The 20752-nt window shown below is 37.7% G+C and overlaps 1 protein-coding gene across 1 annotated transcript; it reads right to left on the bottom strand.

Annotated features, from left to right (window-relative positions):
• Positions 1 to 3631: 3631 nt before the first annotated feature.
• LOC127956890 (GTPase IMAP family member 9-like) lies at positions 3632 to 20497 on the bottom strand. Its single transcript, XM_052555159.1, has 3 exons — positions 20345 to 20497; positions 4967 to 5675; positions 3632 to 3705 (listed from the first exon to the last, which is right to left on the bottom strand). The coding sequence occupies exons 1-3, from the start codon at positions 20495 to 20497 to the stop codon at positions 3632 to 3634; spliced, it is 936 nt and encodes a 311-aa protein (XP_052411119.1).
• Positions 20498 to 20752: the final 255 nt, after the last annotated feature.

Here is a 20752-nt window from a genome sequence, read left to right as displayed (position 1 = left end):
CATATCTCGTTGGCCCAGGAGTCATCTTCATGATGTTCTCTGCAGCTGCTCTCCCTTGTGTCTGGTCAGGTGCAGTAGCAGTCCAGACAATTTCCCAATTTTTGGATGCATACGTTGCTACACCAGGATCCTCTACCTCGGAGTCTTCATCTGTGTCGACATAATCTGGGTCAAACTCAGTCTGACTGTCCGTTTCAGATCCTTGATCCTCTGCTGACTCCAAACCACAGTTTGCCTGGTCTCCTTCCTCCCCACTGGATTTCAGGAGAATATCCAGGGTTTCTGCTGCACTAAACCTCCTTCTCATTGTGCTGCTTGCAGTGAACTGAGAAAATAACTGCCACTGCAGGTTTAGGTAGCATATGCTACATAAACGTTTTGTTTGGAAGTAACAACAAACCTTGCAGTAGCAGTTTGATCTGACTCTGAAGGTGTCAGGTGCCAGGTGGTTGATTGGATCATACCAAAAAACATGGTCAGACATTGGCTCATTCAATTCAGTTTTTATTTGAAAATAAAAAATAAAAATAGTGCAGCTCTGTCATAGGCTCATTGAATGCATTGTTTGTTTGTGTGTGTGTGTGTGTGTGTGTGTGTGTGTGTGAGAGAGAGAGAGAGAGAGAGAGAGAGAGGGTGATGAGGCAGGTGGATGATTGGATCATACCAAAAAACATGGACAGACATTAGCCCAGCTCTGTCATAGGCTCATTGAATGCATTGTGTGTGTGTGTGTGTGTGTGTGTGTCTGTGTGTGTGTGTGTGTGAGTGTGTGTGTGTGTGTGTCAGGCACGTGCACAAGTAGGGCTCAACCTGTGCAGAGCACATGCCCTTTTTGCCCTTACACTCCGAAGTTTTTTATCAATGCTATTGGTCACCCTTTACGTCTGTCTGTCTGTTTTACTAATATTTTGCAAATGAAAGTTCTTAAAACGAGCTTGTGTAAATCTTATTCGATCCTCAAGCGGTCAGTAAGCTGATAACTCCGCCCCCTCTATATTCATTGAATCAAAAGTTCCACAGCAGCCGCACAGTAGACAACAGCCGAGCTGAGCAAAGTTTGCGAAGGGTAAATAAATATCTTGTTGTTTGAATAAGTACTACTAAACACTATGTCTATAAAGGCTCATATTTTATTTATTTGATGTCTGACTGACTCACTGACTGAGACATGTGGGACGTCGCTTGAGAGAGAGGGCTAGATTTTGCAATCTAGTCATAGCCAATACATAGCCAACACTTAAATAGCCTGTGCATACAGTAGCATTTCATCTTTAATAAAATGCGATTTTGGCCAAATGCATTTTACCACAGGAAAAAGCTCCGTCTATATAGCTAAAAAAACTAATTTGTAACCTAAATAATCTTGATATAAAAAAAAGGGAGGGGGGTGCCCCTTTTCAGTTTCAGCACATGCCCCTCAAAAGGTCTGTGCACGGCCCTGGTGTGTGTGAGTGTTTGTGTGTGTGTGTGTGTGTGAGTGTGTGAGAGAGAGAGAGAGAGAGAGAGAGAGAGAGAGAGAGAGAGAGAGAGATAAGCCAGGTGGATGATTGGATCATACCAAAAAACATGGTCAGACATTAGCCCAGCTGTGTCATAGGCTCATTGAATGCATTGTTTGTGTGTGTGTATGAGTGTGAGTTTTTGCCATGATGAGAATGTTGTACAGGATCAGCCCTTCATTTGTGTGTATGTTAGATATGCATTGTATTGGATCTATTAATTTATTTTTACAAAAAAACAAGAATGCTCTAAATTACAGTTTTTCCCATTCATTTCTATGGGTGCCCATTTTCGACCCAAATACAAGATTAAGGAGTTTTATTTTTTTTCACCCACTTAACATTGTAGAATTGACTCAAAAAAATGTGTGTGTTCAGGAGGCAAACGTAGGAAAAGTAACCAAATCTTGTACCGCTCAGATCAAGGGAAGTATTTTTTAAAAATAAATGAAAATTATTTTGCCCACATTTGTCCAGAATACGGTTTTAGGGTTAATAATCCCTCATGAAAAATGAGTACACTTTAATTTGTACATTTGGGACAACCATTGTTTTTGTATTATTATTTTTTTACATTTACATTTTAGATATTGTTTTCTTTCTCACTTTAGATGCTGGAGAAAAACAGCAAGGCTAAACCATTCAAAGTGGAAACATCTGCTGTGGCTCATCAATCCCAAATTGGGATGGTGGAAGGAGCAGAAGAACCACGATAATGATGCTGAAAATTCAGTTTACAGGAATAAATTACAGTTTACAATGCATTCACATAGAAAACAATTATTTCTGTAGTTATATTTCACAATATTACTGTTTTTACAGTCTGTTTAATCAAATGAGGATTGAGATGTGATCAAGAAAGTGTTTTTTTTTACATGAAAGATTTATTTAATGTGTCAATAAATGTGTCAGTATACTCTTGTGAATTGTCTTATTTTGACGAATAATGAATATAAAAAAAATAATGCACAGTTGTAATTAGGCCTGAAACGCGCACACCCTGAAGATTATCACATGAAATAAAACAATATCCAATCAGAAAGTGAGATGATGGAAGAGAAAAGCAGTCATGGTGCAGCACAAAGTGAAATTGATGTGGACAACAGAGATGGAGGATCACAGCTTATTGATTTGTGGCAGTAGCACGAATGTGTATAAAATCATTCCAAACAATATCATTGCAATAGTGCATATCTTCCGTCATGCTTATTCTGAAGTCTCACAAGATTTTGCGAGATTTCCTGTGTTCACAGTCGAGACTGTGGTGTGCTGTCTTTGTCACATCATGGCACACCACACACTATAGGAGCAAAACAGTTAAATCTAGGATTTTTTATCCTCATGTTTGTCGTCTATCACATTTTGAAAATCTTATAAGATGTAAAAAATATTTTGGTGTGTACCCAGCATTAGTGGAAGCCATAAATTTAAAGTGGACACATTTAATGTTACCTTTGGCAATCTTGTCAGTTGCCTTGATCACAGACTGGGTGCCCATAAACACGTCATTAGTCTCTTTGTTGTTGTTTTCATGTCAGACGCAGAATCTGACAGCAACATTATTACAGGAGCCAATAACCTTTCTTCTGCTTACCAGGATGACTTGAACAGCTGTCTTGCTGATTCAGTTCAGATCTTTAACTTCAGTGTAGCCGGACAGATCACCATCAAAGATGCTAAAAACAATTGGACTACTGTCAGTTTTCCCCAATTTGTATGTTGCCCTTGAGCTTTTTCTCACCCTACCAGTCAGCAACTGTGAAGGAAAACCTTCATTTGCTCTCTTGACGTGTAAAAAATGAACTAGGAAGCAAATATGTGTCAAAGAGGTCTCAATTTGCTGTCTATAATGGCCATTAAATGCGATCTTGTGAGGCAACTGGATTTTGATGACGTTGTGGAGGAGATTTCTCTGAGAAAATCAAGAAAGACATTCCTTTGGTAAAACCAACTTTTTTTATTGTTAACTGCTTTTAGTGATTGATATTGCTTGAAACGTTTTTAGATATTGGTTAATATTATTGAAATTCTAATGAATCAATTTGTGTTTTATAAAGTACATACTATTGTGTTTATTTTCCCCTGTGTATTAGTGTCTCTGTAAATCCTGTATGATATGGCATACAGGTGCATCACTGTTGTCGAAGAAAGGAGCTGTCAGGGGGCCTTTGAGACGCCTGTTCCCAGGGCACATCAAAGTTATGATCTGTCCCGGCCGTGCATGAACTGTGTTCCGATTGACATGGTCCCTACACAGTCTGCATTGCTCCCTACTCCCTGAACAGGGGAAATCTGTAGAAGTTTACCTCACTTCAGAACATTCATTCACAGATTTGACACATGGACAAGTGTGAAATCATATACCTCTGTAAATAAATGCAATTTAAATTCACATCTCGCACACTTCAATGCATTTTAAATCGAACATATATGGTCACTTTAAACTGGAATCATGACAGAATATCCTGTGATGTCTACTTCGCAGGACACTTACTTTCGAATAGAACAAACATCTGAAGCAATAAGAGAAACATGCAAACTGCGCATACCTTTGTTTACTGTCACCTCTGCACTGTCCTATAAAATAAAGGCTAAGAAAAAAACATCCTTGTTGGACACGTAATACACCTACATCATTATTTTGGACATTGTATATTTTCATTGTGATCCTTTTATGTTATGAGAATTAGCTTGTTTTGTGTTTGTGGTTAATCATATTGTTTAAATAACTCTATATGTTGTGAAAAGATTAGTTGCCATTTGTTTATTCATTCATTCACAAATCAACCTTAAACACCATATACAGTAGAGTATGTAGCAAAATTAATTCCCCCTCATTCTCTTGTTGCAGGCCCAGTTTAAAATTAGCTGTGCCAACCACTTTCAGTATGCATGAAATCTAATGCTTAAATCACTTTAAACCATGAAAAATACATTTACACGAAGGATAACAGAATAATATTTCAGAACAGAACTTTTCACTTAAATATACACAAACACAAAAAAATTTCAGTGTTGCATGGTAAAAAAATGAATAAAATAACCCTTTACTAGAACTGTTTTCATTTTGCATGTTTTTTAAGCTTTATTAACAAATTAATGAATTACTTTTTTATATTTCTATTGTAAATCAATGTTTAAAAATTTTACAGAAGAAGAATTGTTATAAAGCAAATATAAATAAGGTTTACTTATTATTTTAACCACCACCTTTCAATGGGCACATGGTGAACAAACAATGCTATTAAAATACATTTTCTTTTGAAACACTCTTGATTGTATATTGCAAGGTCAATATTTATAAAATTGGCACATCAGTAAAATAAAAACTCATATCTGAATAAAAGTGAGAGGCTTCTTATCATTTTCATCCTTGATTTTAACCTAATTTTTAACCATTTTGAACTCTATAGCTACTACTACAACTGCTAGTGCTACTATGAATGCTAATATTTTTCCAACATTACTGTATAAGAAATTGGTTCGTTTTTCAAGGTTTAATTTTCTCTGGACATGTGTATACACTGAACGAGTGTAGTACTTTCCTGCATTTCTCTCCACCATTTTATCTATCTTCTCCAGTAGTTCTACGACCTGAGACTGATTCTCTCTGTTTTCATTTTCTAATGAATAATATTTGCCAGCACAGCTGATAACAAACTGTCGCAGATCTTCATTCTCTTCTATATGATCCTTCAGTGTTTTATTCTTCAAATAATCAGCATGAGTAAAGAGAGTGAAGACGTAGCGTGACGCTTCTTCTCCAAAGTTCCGCTGAACCCATTTGACTGTGTTCTTCTCTTCATCTGTGTACCTCTGATCCAGTCTGATGACCAGCAGGAACACATGAGGACCAGGAGCAGACATCTCCAGACACTTCTCTATTTTAGCCTTCAGTTTTTCTTCAGTCATGTCCTTTTTTTCACCCATCCATGTGTCAAACAGCCCTGGAGTGTCAATTACGGTGACAGTCCTTGAACCTTTTATTGTGTTTTTTGCCTCACAAGCCCGAGTAACTGATTCTGGATTGAATTCCTCAATAAATGCATTTCTGCCCAGGATTGTGTTTCCTGTTGCACTCTTTCCTGATCCAGTTTTACCCAGCAGCACAATCCTCAGATTTCCTAAAGTAAGAGAGTGAGTCAAGCTAAGCAGTCTGCAACTGCACGGTTGTGCCTATATATATACATATACATATACATATACATATACATATATATATATATATATATATATATATATATATATATATATATAGATATATATATATATATATATATATAGATATATATATATATATATATATAGATATATATATATATATATATATATATATATATATATATATATATATATATATATATATATATATATATATATATATATAATTATTATTATTATTCAATATATTGCTTAATGGTACACAATATTTCAATAAAAACATAAAACACATACAATGGCATAATTATGCTTTTAATATATGGAAGAGTGTTGGAAGCAGACAGAATTTTCAGTGGGTTTAAAGTATATTAAGGAAAAAATATTTTAGCAGTACAGTATCTTTCAATTTAGCTGTTATGATAGCATTTTGTTATTTGCAGATAAAACAAAGTGATTAAATTGAACTGACCTGTAATAGTTGCCATTTCCAAGTCTTGTAATGTTGTATAGTCAGCTCTAGAATCTCTTCACCAATTTTCAGTGCTCTCTCTTTCTCTCAGTGACTCTCAGCTCTCTGGTTACATCCTTTTAAATGTGATCACATTACAGAAGCTGCAAATCTGCTTTAGCACTGATACATATTGATATTTGTAATCCAATGGAGACCTCTGTTGGTTATACACAGTAAACAGAAACCAGTAAGGTATGTGCCTTTGTGTGCACATACTACAACTGTATGACCAATACATTTGTCAAAATGGGTTATTCTATAATTAGGGGTATATTTGCTTTACTGTCACAGTTATGACTTTTCACTAAACTATTATTGTGTCCAAAAGAACTCACAATAACGATACGTCACAATATAGTTTTGGGGAAAAAAATTGTTGTATTGTTCATTTTTATAAAGCACACTTTATTATTAAACTTTTATTATATTTTGTGATTATGTAAATTTCTGAAACTTTAAAATGTAAAATACACTGCTAAAAAAATTAAGGGAACTCAAATCACTTTGGATCTCGAATGAAATATTCAATTTAAAAAAATCTTTATTTATATGCAGACTATATACTATAATGACGCAATGACAGCACCTTTGGCAACTTGCTTTTTTTATTTAGAAGGCGGGACTATTCTGCCATACAGTGCTTTAAAGTTTCTCCAATTTTTATAATAATATTATGAATGAACCGTCTTGTTACATCAATTTTTTTTGCTCAGGCTCAGCTCAGAGAGCACAGCATAGCATTTGTCATCCGTCACTGTGACAGCAAGTGGACTTTTAATGCTGGAATAATGAGTGTATTAAGCATTTCAATTGGCAAGAGAAGAATAACATGGATTAAACTTTCTTGGCAAGGAGGATTGTGTGCATCACAGTCAGGTACAAGAGAGAAGGCGTCTTACATTAGGTAAGACTAAAAGCAAAGTTTTCGCAACTTGTTTATCGACTTGCTAATAGCATTTTGCTGTGGAATGTGGGCCGATCGGGTCCAGACGAGTCTATGTCTTCCCAGCTGGGTTCAGGTCTAGTTTTCAAAAAATTGACAGTCCATGTCAGTTCCAGGTAGTCAATTTTTTTGTCCATATTCATATTTCTCAGTTCTGCACGGGCCTGGGTCCAACTTTCAAAATAATAAACCTGTCTGGGTCGGTGCAGTGTAGCACATTGGGGGATCTCCTGCTCCCGGATAGTTTGTGGTGCTACTTGGCAGCTTTAGATTCTCAAATACATAATGTCTCAGAGGTTTTCAATTAGTCTTGATGATGGATCTGAAGTTTTCATCCTGGTACCTAACAGCAGAAAGGGAACCATTAACTAACACATGGAGGTCTGTGCAACTTTTCAAGGATATTTCTCCACAGACCATTACTGACTCACCACCTGTCATGCTGGATAATGTTGCAGGCAACTTAATGTTCCACATGGCCCCTTCAGACTCTTTTAAGCCTGTCACACATGCTTAAAGTGAACCTGCTCTCATCAGTGAAGAGAACAGGGTACCAGTGGCAGATTTGCAAATTCTGGTGTTCTCTGGCAAATGCCAATCGAGCTGCACAGGTCCCACTAGAGTATGTCGGGCTCTTCCTGTTCCTCCTTGTACAATGTAAAGTGCTTTGAGTGCTTAGAAAAGCGCTATATAAATGTAAGGAATTATTATTATTATTACTATTAAAGGAGAAGATACCAATCCAGATGCTGGGTTGTTGCCCATTTACATCTCTGTCCAGCCCTCCTCGTCTAACAGCCTATCTCTTGGTATTTCTTCCATGCCCTTGAAACTGTGGTGGGAGACACACCAAACCTCCTTGCGATGGCACGTTTGGATGTGCCATCCCAGAGGAGCTTGACTACTTCTGCAGCCTGATTGGGTTGCAGGTTCTTCCTCATGCTACAGACAGTAATAAGGACCCTAACAAAACAACAAAAACTAAAGACAAATCCATCAGGAAGAATAACAAGATAACAAATGTCAATGGCCATCCCCTGCAAAATCATTCCCTTTTTGGGGGTTGTCTTGCTGTTGCCTGCTGTTACCTGTTGTTCCTTTCTTTTGCACCAAAGCAGTTGAAACTGATTCACAATCACTTATGCTTCCTACAAACCTGATTCCAAAAAAGTTAGGACACTGTACAAATTGTGAATAAAAACAGTATGCAATAATGTGGAAGTTTCAAATGTCAATGTTTTATTCTGAATACAACATAAATGACATATCAAATGTTTAAACTGAGAAAATGTATAATTTTATGGGAAAAACAAGTAGATTTTAAATTTCATGGCATCAACACATCTCAAAACAAGTTTGGACAAGTTACGAACCTGAAAGTGTCTAGGGCATGTACTGTAACATTTATATATTAATGTACTGCTGACAAATAAACTGGGCTTTATTCACAACAAGCCAAAAGGCCACTGGACCCAGTCAAAAGTTAAGTGAAGTGACATTCAGCCAAGTATGATGACCCATACGCAGAATTTGTGCTCTGCATTTTACCCATCCAAAGATCACACACACACACACAGCAGTGAACACACACACTGTGAGCACACACCCGGAGCAGTGGGCAGCCATTTATGCTGCGGCGCCCGGGGAGCAGTTGGGGGTTCGATGCCTTGCTCAAGGGCACCTAAGCCATGGTATTGAGGGTGGAGAGAGCACTGTACATGCACTCCCCCCAACTACAATTCCTGCCGGCCCAAGACTCGAACTCACAACCCTTCGATTGTGAGTCCGATTCTCTAACCATTAGGCCACAACTTCCAAAAAAATGGACTGCATTTATATAGCACTTTAAACAGACCCCATGGTCATCCAAAGTGCTTTACAAATTGCCTCACATTCACTCACTCATTCACACAACCGACGGCAATTGCACAGCCATGTCAGCCATGCAAGGTGCTATCCAGCTAGGGTTAGAGGTCTTGCTCAAGGACAACTCGACACTTGGTCAGGTGGAGCCGGGGATTGAACCACCAACCTATCAGTTTGTAGACAACCTACATGAACCACTGAGCCACTGCTGCCCCAAAAACAAAACAAAACAAAACAAAACAAAACCACAACACAACAATAATGTGTGCTTGGTACAATGTGATATTATAAACATATAAATGGGAAACAATAAAATGGGAAAAGAACAAAAGCGGCGCCAAAGAAAATAACAAAATATAACAAAACAATCCTTAATCTAAACCTAATCTAACCAAATCAAAAATGTAGAACATAAACCTAGGTCCCTTTCTATTTTCAATATACATGTTGCCCCTTGGTAATATTATTAGAAAATACGGGATTAGCTTCCACTGTTATGCTGATGATACTCAGCTATATATCTCAACGAGACCAGATGAAACTTCCCAATTATCTAAGCTAACAGAGTGTGTTAAAAGATTGGATGACTAATAATTTTCTCCGATTAAATTCGGATAAGACAGAGATATTAATTATTGGACCAAAACACACTACACAGAATCTTGTAGATTACAATCTGCAACTAGACGGATGTACTGTTACTTCCTCTACAGTCAGAAATCTGGGTGTTATATTGGACAGCAATTTGTCTTTTGAAAATCATATTTCCAATGTTACAAAAACTGCATTCTTCTATCTTAGAAACATTGCCAAGCTACGAAACATGATATCTGTTTCTGATGCAGAAAAGCTAGTTCATGCATTCATGACCTCTAGACTGGACTATTGTAATGCACTTCTAGGTGGTTGTCCTGCTTCGTCAATAAACAAGCTACAGGTCGTCCAAAATGCAGCAGCTAGAGTCCTTACGAGGTCAAGAAAATATGATCATATTACCCCAATTTTACAGTCTCTGCACTGGCTACCTATTAAGTTCCATATCAGTTACAAATTATCATTTCTTACCTATAAGGCCCTAAATGGTTTAGCTCCTGCGTATCTAACTAGCCTTCTACCATGATACAACCCATCACGCACCCTAAGGTCACAAAACGCTGGACTTTTGGTCGTTCCTAGGATAGCAAAGTCCACTAAAGGAGGTAGTAGGCTAGTGACAAATGGTCAAAAAGTGCTTTAGTTTTCGAGATACCCCTACCGGAGGTAGAACTAAACCCAACAATGTTTTTCTTCATCTCTAAGGTCTCCCATATATGAAATGGATTCTTGGCTAAAAATATTTTACTGCTAAGATTGTTAAATTAACAGATATTGTTATACACCACAAAACCAATAAAGGACTAAAATATAGCCTGTCCGTATGGGAGTTAAGGCATATAAACTAATGCAGATCAATCACACAAGCTCTGAGAGCTTTGAAACTTGGCATGTTTGTAGTCAGGAAGTTGATTTAACTACTAGAAAAGACTGGATGTGAATATCTTGATGTATGGAATAAATAGACACATGTAAACACATATCTAAAATAAGCGGACATGCACAAATTTAATATCTATGCAGAATGTTTTCATTTACTTTGTGCTTGCTTTGCCTGGCATTATCATAGAAACACATATGATAGCTTGTTGGAAAGGTGGGGTTGTGCTGAATCCAGCAATACCAAATATGTAAATATATGATAAAAGAGAAGTGTTCTGTCACTCAATGTATGATGTGTCCAAAATGAATGAAAATGGAACACTGACATAATTGAGTCCAAACCCATTCATTATCAGTGGTGAGAAGAATGCTGAGAAATTCAAATATAAGAGACATCAAAAAATATTTAATATGGCACCTTGTACTATATGGAGATCGAAAGATAACACCTTACCATAGCACAAACAGGAGACCAGGAGTTTGAACTTTTTAATAAAACTATAACTTAACTTCACACAACACAAATTAAATTATTAATATGTAAATATATAATAAAAGAGAAGTGTTCTGTAACTCAATGTATGAGGTGGCCAAAATGAAAGAACACTGGACAAAATAGCCTCAAGTCCAAATCACATTATCAGTGGTGAGAAGAATGTTGACAAATTCATGGTTACTGCAAAGTAACTTACATTAGGTAAGTGCTGATCTATATTTATGATACATTTACTAATAATACATTTCATAAGGCACAGTATACTATACAATTCATATGAACCACAGATCCAATTGAATCAGGTTAACATTGGAATGGAACACCTTTATTTAAATATCGTCACTGGCAGGCAGAATCCTCGCATGTCCAAATTTTGTCTATTTCATATTTTTTCACAATTCAATGCTATTGGTCAAACCCCTCGTGGTAAACAATCTAAAGTGTTGAAAATAGATTGAGAGCAAATCTCTTAACTCCATTGGACACTTCAACTGTCTGAGAATCCTCGTAACGCCACCTCTTCTTCACTCCACGGCAGGAGCTTCCACGGCATTTTGTGTCCTCAGGATTTAAAGTCGCAACGATTGAGAAATCCTCATCGAGCAACACATAAAGCAAGCCTTAACTCAGATTTTATCTATTTTAAACTATGATATCAGTTATTGATGTATTTTAAATGTCTACTTATTACTAGGTAAGGCAAGGCAAGTTTATTTATATAGCACATTTCATACACAATGGTAATTCAAAGTGCTTTACATAAAATAAAGTAAAATAATCATGAAGAAAAATAATAAAAATAAAGACAAGCAATTTTAAAACTTTTAAAATTATGAAAAAAACTACTTAACTAAAATGAATTTAAAAACAGTTAGAAAATGATTTTACATAAAAAAAAAGTGAAAATATAGTGCAATCAGTTCGGACATTGCACAGTGCTCATTTAATAAATGCACAGCTAAACAGATGAGTTTTGAGTCTAGATTTAAATGTGACTAGTGTTTTAGCACATCTGATCTCTTCTGGAAGCTGATTCCAACTGCAGGCAGCATAGTAACTAAAGGAGGACTCCCCTTGTTCTGTGTGAACCCTTGGTATTTCCAGCTGACTCGATCCTAATGATCAGAGTGGTCTGTTAGGTTTATATTCAGTGAACATATCTGCAATATGTTTCAGTCCTAGGTCATTTAGTGACTTATATACGAGTAAAAGTACTTTAAAATCAATCCTATATTTAACTGGAAGCCAGTGTAAGGACCTGAGGACTGGTGTGATATGCTCAGATTTTCTGGTTCTAGTCAGAATCCTGGCAGCAGCGTTCTCGATGAGCTGCAGCTGTCTAATGGTCTTTTTGGGAAGGCCGGTGAGGAGCCCATTACAATAGTCCACCCTGCTGGTGATAAAGGCATGAACAAGTTCCTCCATGTCTTGGCTGGAAACAAAACCTCTAATTCTTGCAATGTTTTTGAGATGATAGTATGCTGATTTAGCTACTGCTTTGACATGACTACTGAAACTCAGACCGGTCTCCAGAATCACACCAAGATTCCTGACATGATTTTTAGTTGTTTGACCCCTAGAGTCAAGGTATGCATTCACCTTGAACACTTCATGTTTGTTTCCAAATGCAATGACTTCAGTTTTTTCCTTGTTTAGCTGAAGAAAGCTCTGGCACATCCAACTATTAATTTTATCAATGCATTGGCAGAGGGAGTCAATAGGCGGATCTTTTGTGACGTCATTGTTTATGTTTGTCGCGTTGCATCATGGGAATCGTGTGGCAGGAAACACCGCTAGATACCTGTAATTTGATTGTTTTGCACGTTTGGAGGAGGATTTAGAGAAGAGGATGGTTCACTCTTGCTGTGTGGTCGATTGTACGGTTAGTTGGGGGCCTGATAAAAAGTTTTTTCGAATTCCCTCCGAAAAGGATAGCGAAAAATGAAAGAAATGGTTGCGTGCAATTAGGCGATTGAACCTGGACGTTCCGAAGAAAGCCTGCAGCTTCTGAACGAGTTTGTGAGGCACATTTTGTTCATGGTAAGTCTTAGTGACTATGTATTTATAGAAGATTGAATAAAAATAAATAAAACTGAGTCAAATCAACCGAGTCATATGTTTTCGCTTTCTGATTCAGGTGTCCCAAACCGCAATCCACAGCAACCAGACTATGTTCCTCACATCATTCTGTAGCTGTGCTTTGCTGCAAGCCTCACTAGTACATGCAGCATTTGTAAGTCCTATCCTGACAGCTGCTTCTACTTTTAACATTAAAGCTGCTACACGACTGCATGTTTCTCCAAGACTGGATTTGAAAGAAGGAGAAATGTGTAAGCTGTGATATACAATTTTTCACCATTAGTACAGACGCCATTGAAAGTCTCACACTGAAAACAATTGAATTGGTACAACAGTCACTACATTTTCAGTAAATAAATAAGTAAATAAGAACACTGATCAATGAAGACTTACCCGGATTTGCAGTCGCAGTGAGCAGTGATTATTTCGCCGTTCTCTTTGTCGAACACCCACGGGAGATGCGAATCATGCTGTGACTCTGCTTGGCCAGGTCTAACCTCTGCTTTTAGCACGATCACTGCTTTCTGCTTGGCAGAAAAGACTGGCCCAACTTTTCAAGAAACAAAATAATCATAGGCCTTCAGACTTTTGAAAGCCTTTAATCTTTCATGAGTGAAGGGTCCAGGGGTTTCTATTAAATAAGAATAAATGTCTCCCCAGCAGATTCGTGGCCAAGACACGGGCGAGTCGGACCAACGTTTTTTGTCATCCCAGATCTCATATGGAATAGCTTCGATTTTGTCACCAATACAAATTTTGAGCTTCTCTCCAAACCTCCTCCGGTCTTCAGATGTTAAAGTGCTTATATATTGAGGATTTTGCCCGCTAAAGGCCCGTTCACACCAAGCACGATAACTATAAAGATAACGATAAAGATATAGTTCTAAAAATCGTTCTCAATATTAAAGAATAGCAGAGTCCACACCATAACTATAACGATAAAGAAACGATATCGTTGGAATCACTTTCAGAACGATTTTTCCACCTGATGAACGATAAAACATTGCCAACCAATCAGAATCAATCCTGCTGTAATGAGCTCGAGAATTTAAAGCAGCAGACGTGCCGCGTCCGCTTCAAATACACAGACAATATCATTCGCTGGTGTGGACGCTAATATCGTTATCTTTATAGTTATCTTTATAGTTATCGTGTTTGGTGTGAACGGGCCTTAACTCACTTGAAAGTGCTCGTTGCGTCTTTACAGCCTGCCATACTGTTTGTTTTGTTGCCACACAACCACTCGCGTATGCGTACAAAGATGTCATCAAAGATCCTCCTATTGGGCTGTAGTAATTTGGAGATATGGCTAGGTAAATCTGGGTATCATCAGCATATCTGTGATAGGCAATTTGGTTCTTTCTCATTATTTGACTTAGTGGAAGCATACACAGGCTAAACAAGAGCGGTGCAAGAATTGACCCTTGTGGCACTCCACATGTCATGGACGTCCACTTAGACTTATGCTCTAATAGACTCACATAATAGCCTCTCCCTTCTAAGTATGACCTGAACCATTTGAGTACCATCCCAGAAAGCCCAACCCAGTTTTCCAGTCTCTGTAGAAGTATGTTATGATCGATAGTACTAGGGTTATTATTACTAGGCTTATTATACATGTGCATTGAAGTTTTAAAATGTATCTAATTTCTAATTCTACTTGTATTGAATTAAATGTTTTGGATACCAGCATTAAATTATTGTTTTTATTATTATTTTACTGACTCAAAGTTGGCACTGTGCATGTAAAATGCCCCAAGTAGGCTAACAGGTTTTATTTATGGGAGAAAAAAGGTCTGTCTACTGGCGCCAAGTAAGCCTATCTTTGCATAACTCTTTTTCATTTCTTACAATAACGAATGAAAATCGTTAGGTTAGATACATTTGAGTAGGCTTGTTTTGTTAAAAATCCATAGCTGTAATGCTTCGGTAATGCTCCACACAGCTGTAATGCTCCACACAGCTCACGCTGAAAAGCGACGCAGTGCCTTACTCGGAGACTGGCCCATTCTCTCTTGCACGGCTGCTTCGCTAGCATCATCGGATGCCTATCAGAATCCGGGAGTTAAGACCGCAGTTTGAGCCAGTGGCTTGAATTGATATGGCTCAGGCCCTGGCCCTGTGTCCTCAGACACCTCGACATCCTCCACTTCAGGTGAAGGTGGGGGAGAAAAGTCCTCTACTTCAAATGAACGCTCTGTAGCAAAACTACTTGCGTCACTAGAGTCACTCTCCATTTTAGCGACTCTAACAGCAGCTGTCAATTAATCTGTCACTGAGGGTCTCAGGTTCACGCCCCACCGGCTCAGCCCTGCCCTTGGTTTGTCCCCTCTATCTCCGCTGTGCTCTGCCCACTTTTCAGCATTTTTCAAATATTGCCAGTGGGTGGAGTCAGGCTCTGACCAGGGGTTTAGTTACCCCTTAAAGCCTTATCTCTTGTCAAAAGGCCCGACACGACCGCAGACTTTGATGAACACTGCTGGCAGCAGCGACGTCTGTGTCTGTATCATTCTTATCAATGAGTGCATAACCTCGTATCTCCCCGCTCCCAAGTCATAAAAATCTCGTATCTCAGATTAAACATGATTTTGTCCCACCCTCTTTGTTTTTTGATGATGGAAGCATAAAGAAGACAACAGCAGCTGCCAAGTGTAAAAGAACCATCAGCATATATCATTGATGGCATGGATCTTCTTCAAATGCTCAATGATTCAGCCTTTCAAACGTTCAATGACCTGGGTGAGTGTGTCTGGAAAAAGATCGCAATTTTAATGGGAAAGGAAGGTCACAGCTGTGTCGTTATAGTTTTTGATAGATATGACCACCAACACTCAATCAAAGATCTTGAAAGACAAAGAAGAGGCACCAAGATGGGCATCCTAGCACCAACCTGGATGAGCTGAGGTGTCAGCAGCAAATCTACCCCCAACAGAAGATGGCTTCCAGCAACATGTGCTGAGAGCCGTGTACCAAACAGCAGTGTGGCGTCACAGCCACCTGGCCAAACCTCTTCTCTGGAACCCAGTAGGTAGAGGATGGAGGCTCAGAGAAGGTGGCTGCATTTAATCTGTGATGTTCCAGAAGGCACCAGCACCTAAAGGAGTTAGAGACCTCACCCACCTCTACTGTAAAGATGGAAACTGCACCGATGCCACCAAATGCCAGTGTCTTTCTGTGGGCTTGACCTGCACAGGGTTTTGCTCTTGCCCTGACTGTCCAAATATGACCCACTTTGTCACTGGTGACAATGTGGATGAGTGGTGTGTTGCAGTTGTAACATCATGGGGGGGTTGACCCCAAAATGTTTCAAGAGGGTCTGGCTGCAGGCTTTCACTTGCACTCTCAGACTTGCACACTCAGACATTTGCACTTCCGCTAGTGACATCACTTGCAGTCTTTATTTTTTATTTTGTTTATTTTTTTTTATTACTTTTCGTTTGAATTTCCCAACATTTTATAAAGCCAGGTTGTGAAGACAAGAAAAAGAAACTAAATTACAATGTCACTTGCAATTGCTACTTGAACTCTCCGCTACCTGTGACATCACTTGCAATCAACACAAATCGTGCATGTTGCCAATGGAGACAAGACGCTGTGGTGGTGATTAAATTATTAAAACTAATTTAGTACTATAACGTACAGGGTCCTGCAAGAAAAAGACAAGATCGGCAAATCCATGGTCAGAACACCAGAATATGAACATTTGCATAAAGTCTCTAGCTAAGCATAGAAAAAAAAAACACTTAACATGGCTTAATATATTAAGATGCTATTAAAATATCAAATTAAATGTACAGTTCATTAATATAAGGAATATGTATATAGTATTTTCCTCACATACCGCAAAATGTGGCATAATGGACATAGATGAGAAAGGCCAAACTCATGCTTCTCTACTTTATTAAAATACATAACTAATATGTACAGGCAAGCATGTGAGCCCAGAATAAACGAAACACGCAAAGTTTCACATTAAGCATTTTTCCATATAGAATAAACTGTCTACAACTTGTTTATATCACTGTCTTTGTCCATTAACCTACATTGTGTTTTATTTATAATGATTTTCTATAGGAGGAAAACGTTTAATGTACAATTTAACGCACTGCGTTCTGTACTCGTCTGCTTGCCTGTACGGAGTTGATCCTTTAAAATCACTTAATGCATAATGCCCGTTCATATTTGCTGGTCTGTATATACTTAGAGTCAACAACAAGACATATAGGCTAGCCTAGGCCTACTAAATTGTCTTTATCATCTTAGTCTGTTATTAGGCCACATTAAGCGTTATTGTATGGGAGGACAAAGTTTGCACATTGTGTTCATAGCCATCTGCTTGACTTGCAATACATTGAATAATAACTATATATCGAATTTGATCTTTTAATTTAACTTAATGTGTCTGAATACATTATGCCATATTAAGTGTTAGTTTTTTTATACAGGAGGAAAACGCTTAACGAAAGACTTTGTGCATTGCGTTCATATTCTGCTGTTCTGTGGCCAAGGTCTGTGCTTGTCTTTTTCTTGCAGGACCCTGTACGTTATAGTACTAAATTAGTTTTAATCGTTTAATCACAACCACAGCGTCTCGTCTCCATTGGCAACATGCACGATTTGTGTTGATTGCAAGTGAAGTCACAGGTAGCGGAGAGTGCAAGTAGCGATTGCAATTGACATTGTAATTTAGTTTATTTTTTCTTGTCTTTGCCACATGGCAACTGTTATAAAATGTTGGGAAATTCAAACAAAAAGTTATCAATAAATAGAACAAAATAAAAAATAAAGACTTCAAGTGGCCTTGCTAGCAGAAGCAATGTCTGAGAGTGCAAGTGCAAGTCTGCAGCCAGACCCTTCTCCAACGGTTCCCAAAAGCAGTTGATGTTCCAAATGGTTGTTGCTAGAAAATAAACTAAACAGCCTGAGAAGACAGGGCTCATTTCCCCAAAGAGTGTTTGTTTCTTTAGTTAGATAGCCATTTGTTTTATTTAAGACAGTAATTTAAGTTGTATTGTGTGAAGTTAAGTTATAGTTTTATTAAAAAGTTCATTAAGTTAAAACTCCTGGTCTCCTGTTTGTGCTATGGTAAGGGGTTATCTTTCGATTTCAATCTTTGTTTCCATATAGTAAAAGGTGCCATATTAAATATTTTTTGATGTCTCTTATATTTGAATTTCTCAACATTCTTCTCACCACTGATAATGAATGGGTTTGGACTCAATTATGTCAGTGTTCCATTTTCATTCATTTTGGACACATCATACATTGAGTGACAGAACACTTCTCTTTTATCATATATTTACATATTTGGTATTGCTGGATTCAGCACAACCCCACCTTTCCAACAAGATATCATATGTGTTTCTATGATAATGCCAGGCAAAGCAAGCACAAAGTAAATGAAAACATTCTGCATAGATATTAAATTTGTGCATGTCCGCTTATTTTAGATATGTGTTTACATGTGTCTATTTATTCCATACATCAAGATATTCACATCCAGTCTTTTCTAGTAGTTAAATCAACTTCCTGACTACAAACATGCCAAGTTTCAAAGCTCTCAGAGCTTGTGTGATTGATCTGCATTAGTTTATATGCCTTAACTCCCATACGGACAGGCTATATTTTAGTCCTTAATTGGTTTTGTGGTGTATAACAATATCTGTTCATTTAACAATCTTAGCAGTAAAATATTTTTAGCCAAGAATCCATTTCATATATGGGAGACCTTAGAGATGAGGAAAAACATTGTTGGGTTTAGTTCTACCTCCGGTAGGGGTATCTCGAAAATTCAGGGGCATTGTCACTAGCCTAGTAGAGCTTTCTCACATTTGGCTCCCAAACTCTGGAATAGCCTTCCTGATAATGTTCGGGGTTCAGACACAGTCTCTCTGTTTAAATCTAGATTAAAAACACATCTCTTTCACCAAGCATTCGAATAATGTATCTCTTATAGTTGTATCTGATCATATGTGAATTTTTATTCATTAGCTTGGGTTAAACTAATTTTAGTTTGTTGGATCAGCAGCTATGCTAATGGTGTCTCTATTTTGTTTCCATGTTTTTCCATGGGATTTACATCCCATGGTAACTAGGATTTACACAAGCTCCAGTCTGGATCCAGAACACCTGAGAAGAGATGATGGTGATCCTTAAGAGGACCTCAGATGATGCTAACCCTGAATCAACAAACAGAACCAACAAATATTGCTACATGTGTGACTGCATCATATAATAATTATTAATTAATGATATTAATAATGTTCATCGTCTGGCTGACTACGTCTTGTATTAATTTTTTCTAAAAATCCTGTCAAACGTGCACAAACTGACAGTCACCACCATAAGCTACTACTAAATATTGTAGAAAAATAATTTTCTTTGAAGTTACGTGCATTTCTTAGATCGAATTCAAGCAGGATAAATGTCAAGCCTGTGCCTAAACCTGTGATTATATTTTCTCTAATCTACATGGTATTAAACCATATTTCTAGATTTGACACATTTAAAAGGTGTGCAATATTATTTATATTATATTAATTATGCGTTATATTATTCAAAAGAAATTGTGGTTTGCGGAGCATTAAAAGTGGTAGCCTAGTGTTGTGTATTGGAGTATTAAACACAAGACCGGAGTAATTCCTTCGATGCTCTTTTATTTAACACATGCCAAGCTTGTCTTTTTAGAACATCTCACTTCTCGTTCTCTTTTCCAAGCAGCACATTAACACTTCAACATTCCACTGCCACCTTGTGGTTAACTATGAACACAACATTTCCCCTCTTACTTGAAAGATTCTTCATATCACAGATTAGTATTCAGAACAAAGTTACTCTTGTAAGGGAACAAAATCACGTAAGATTACTGTGTTCTTGTTAATAACTCACAACAACTTAACCAATGTAACTGACCTTGTTTTACTCTTTCTAATGCACAGTTTTAAGTATTTAAGCAATTATAACTGTTCACAAGCTCACAACATAACCAAATCAAAGATACATTTTTTCTTTACTTTTTTTTTTTTCCTTTCATGCATGTACAATTTCACTTCACTTCACTGTAAATCATATTCCTTCAACCACGTTGGCATTCTACACACTCTATTACTCTTCCTAAAATTAAATTTCACTGGTGCTTGCAAGTTCTCATTCTGTGTGGTAACTGGGGCTGTAAAGCGAGCTAGTTTCGATACATTCCATTTATTTTTGTCACTCAGAACGAAAGTACTCTTTCCGATTTGTTGCTCAATGTTCAGTGGTGGTGAGAACTGAGAAACACCCTTCCTCACATGCCCAGGTTGTCTCACTCTCACCTGGTCTCCTGGTTTGAAAGTGTGGTACTTGGCACCACGTCTTTTGTCAGTGTACTCTTTACTCTTGAACTGTTTGTTACTCACAGTCTCTTTCACTCGAGCACATTTGTCACTTTTGGGGCCAACAGGAAAGACATTCAGCTTTGTACGCATTTTGCGATGATGGAGAAGCTCAGAAGGTGAAACGGCTGTAGTACTGTGAGGGGTAGCTCTGTAGCTTTGCAAGAACTCAGTCATTGCATGTTTCCATGTTTCCCCATCTGTTCTGCAGAGAGAATGCATTATTTCAGTACTCTGTTCCTCCTCTCCACAGCCCCATTGCATTGTGGAAAATAGACCGTACTACGCATGTGACTTATTCCTCTCTCCTTTAAGAATGCTGCAAACACACTGGAGAGGAATTGAGGC

This window comes from Carassius gibelio, chromosome A3 (genome assembly GCF_023724105.1).
Source record: "Carassius gibelio isolate Cgi1373 ecotype wild population from Czech Republic chromosome A3, carGib1.2-hapl.c, whole genome shotgun sequence".
Lineage (NCBI taxonomy): Eukaryota > Metazoa > Chordata > Actinopteri > Cypriniformes > Cyprinidae > Carassius > Carassius gibelio.
Note: the sequence above shows the minus strand (reverse complement) of the source record. Positions and strands in the feature narration are given on the sequence as shown.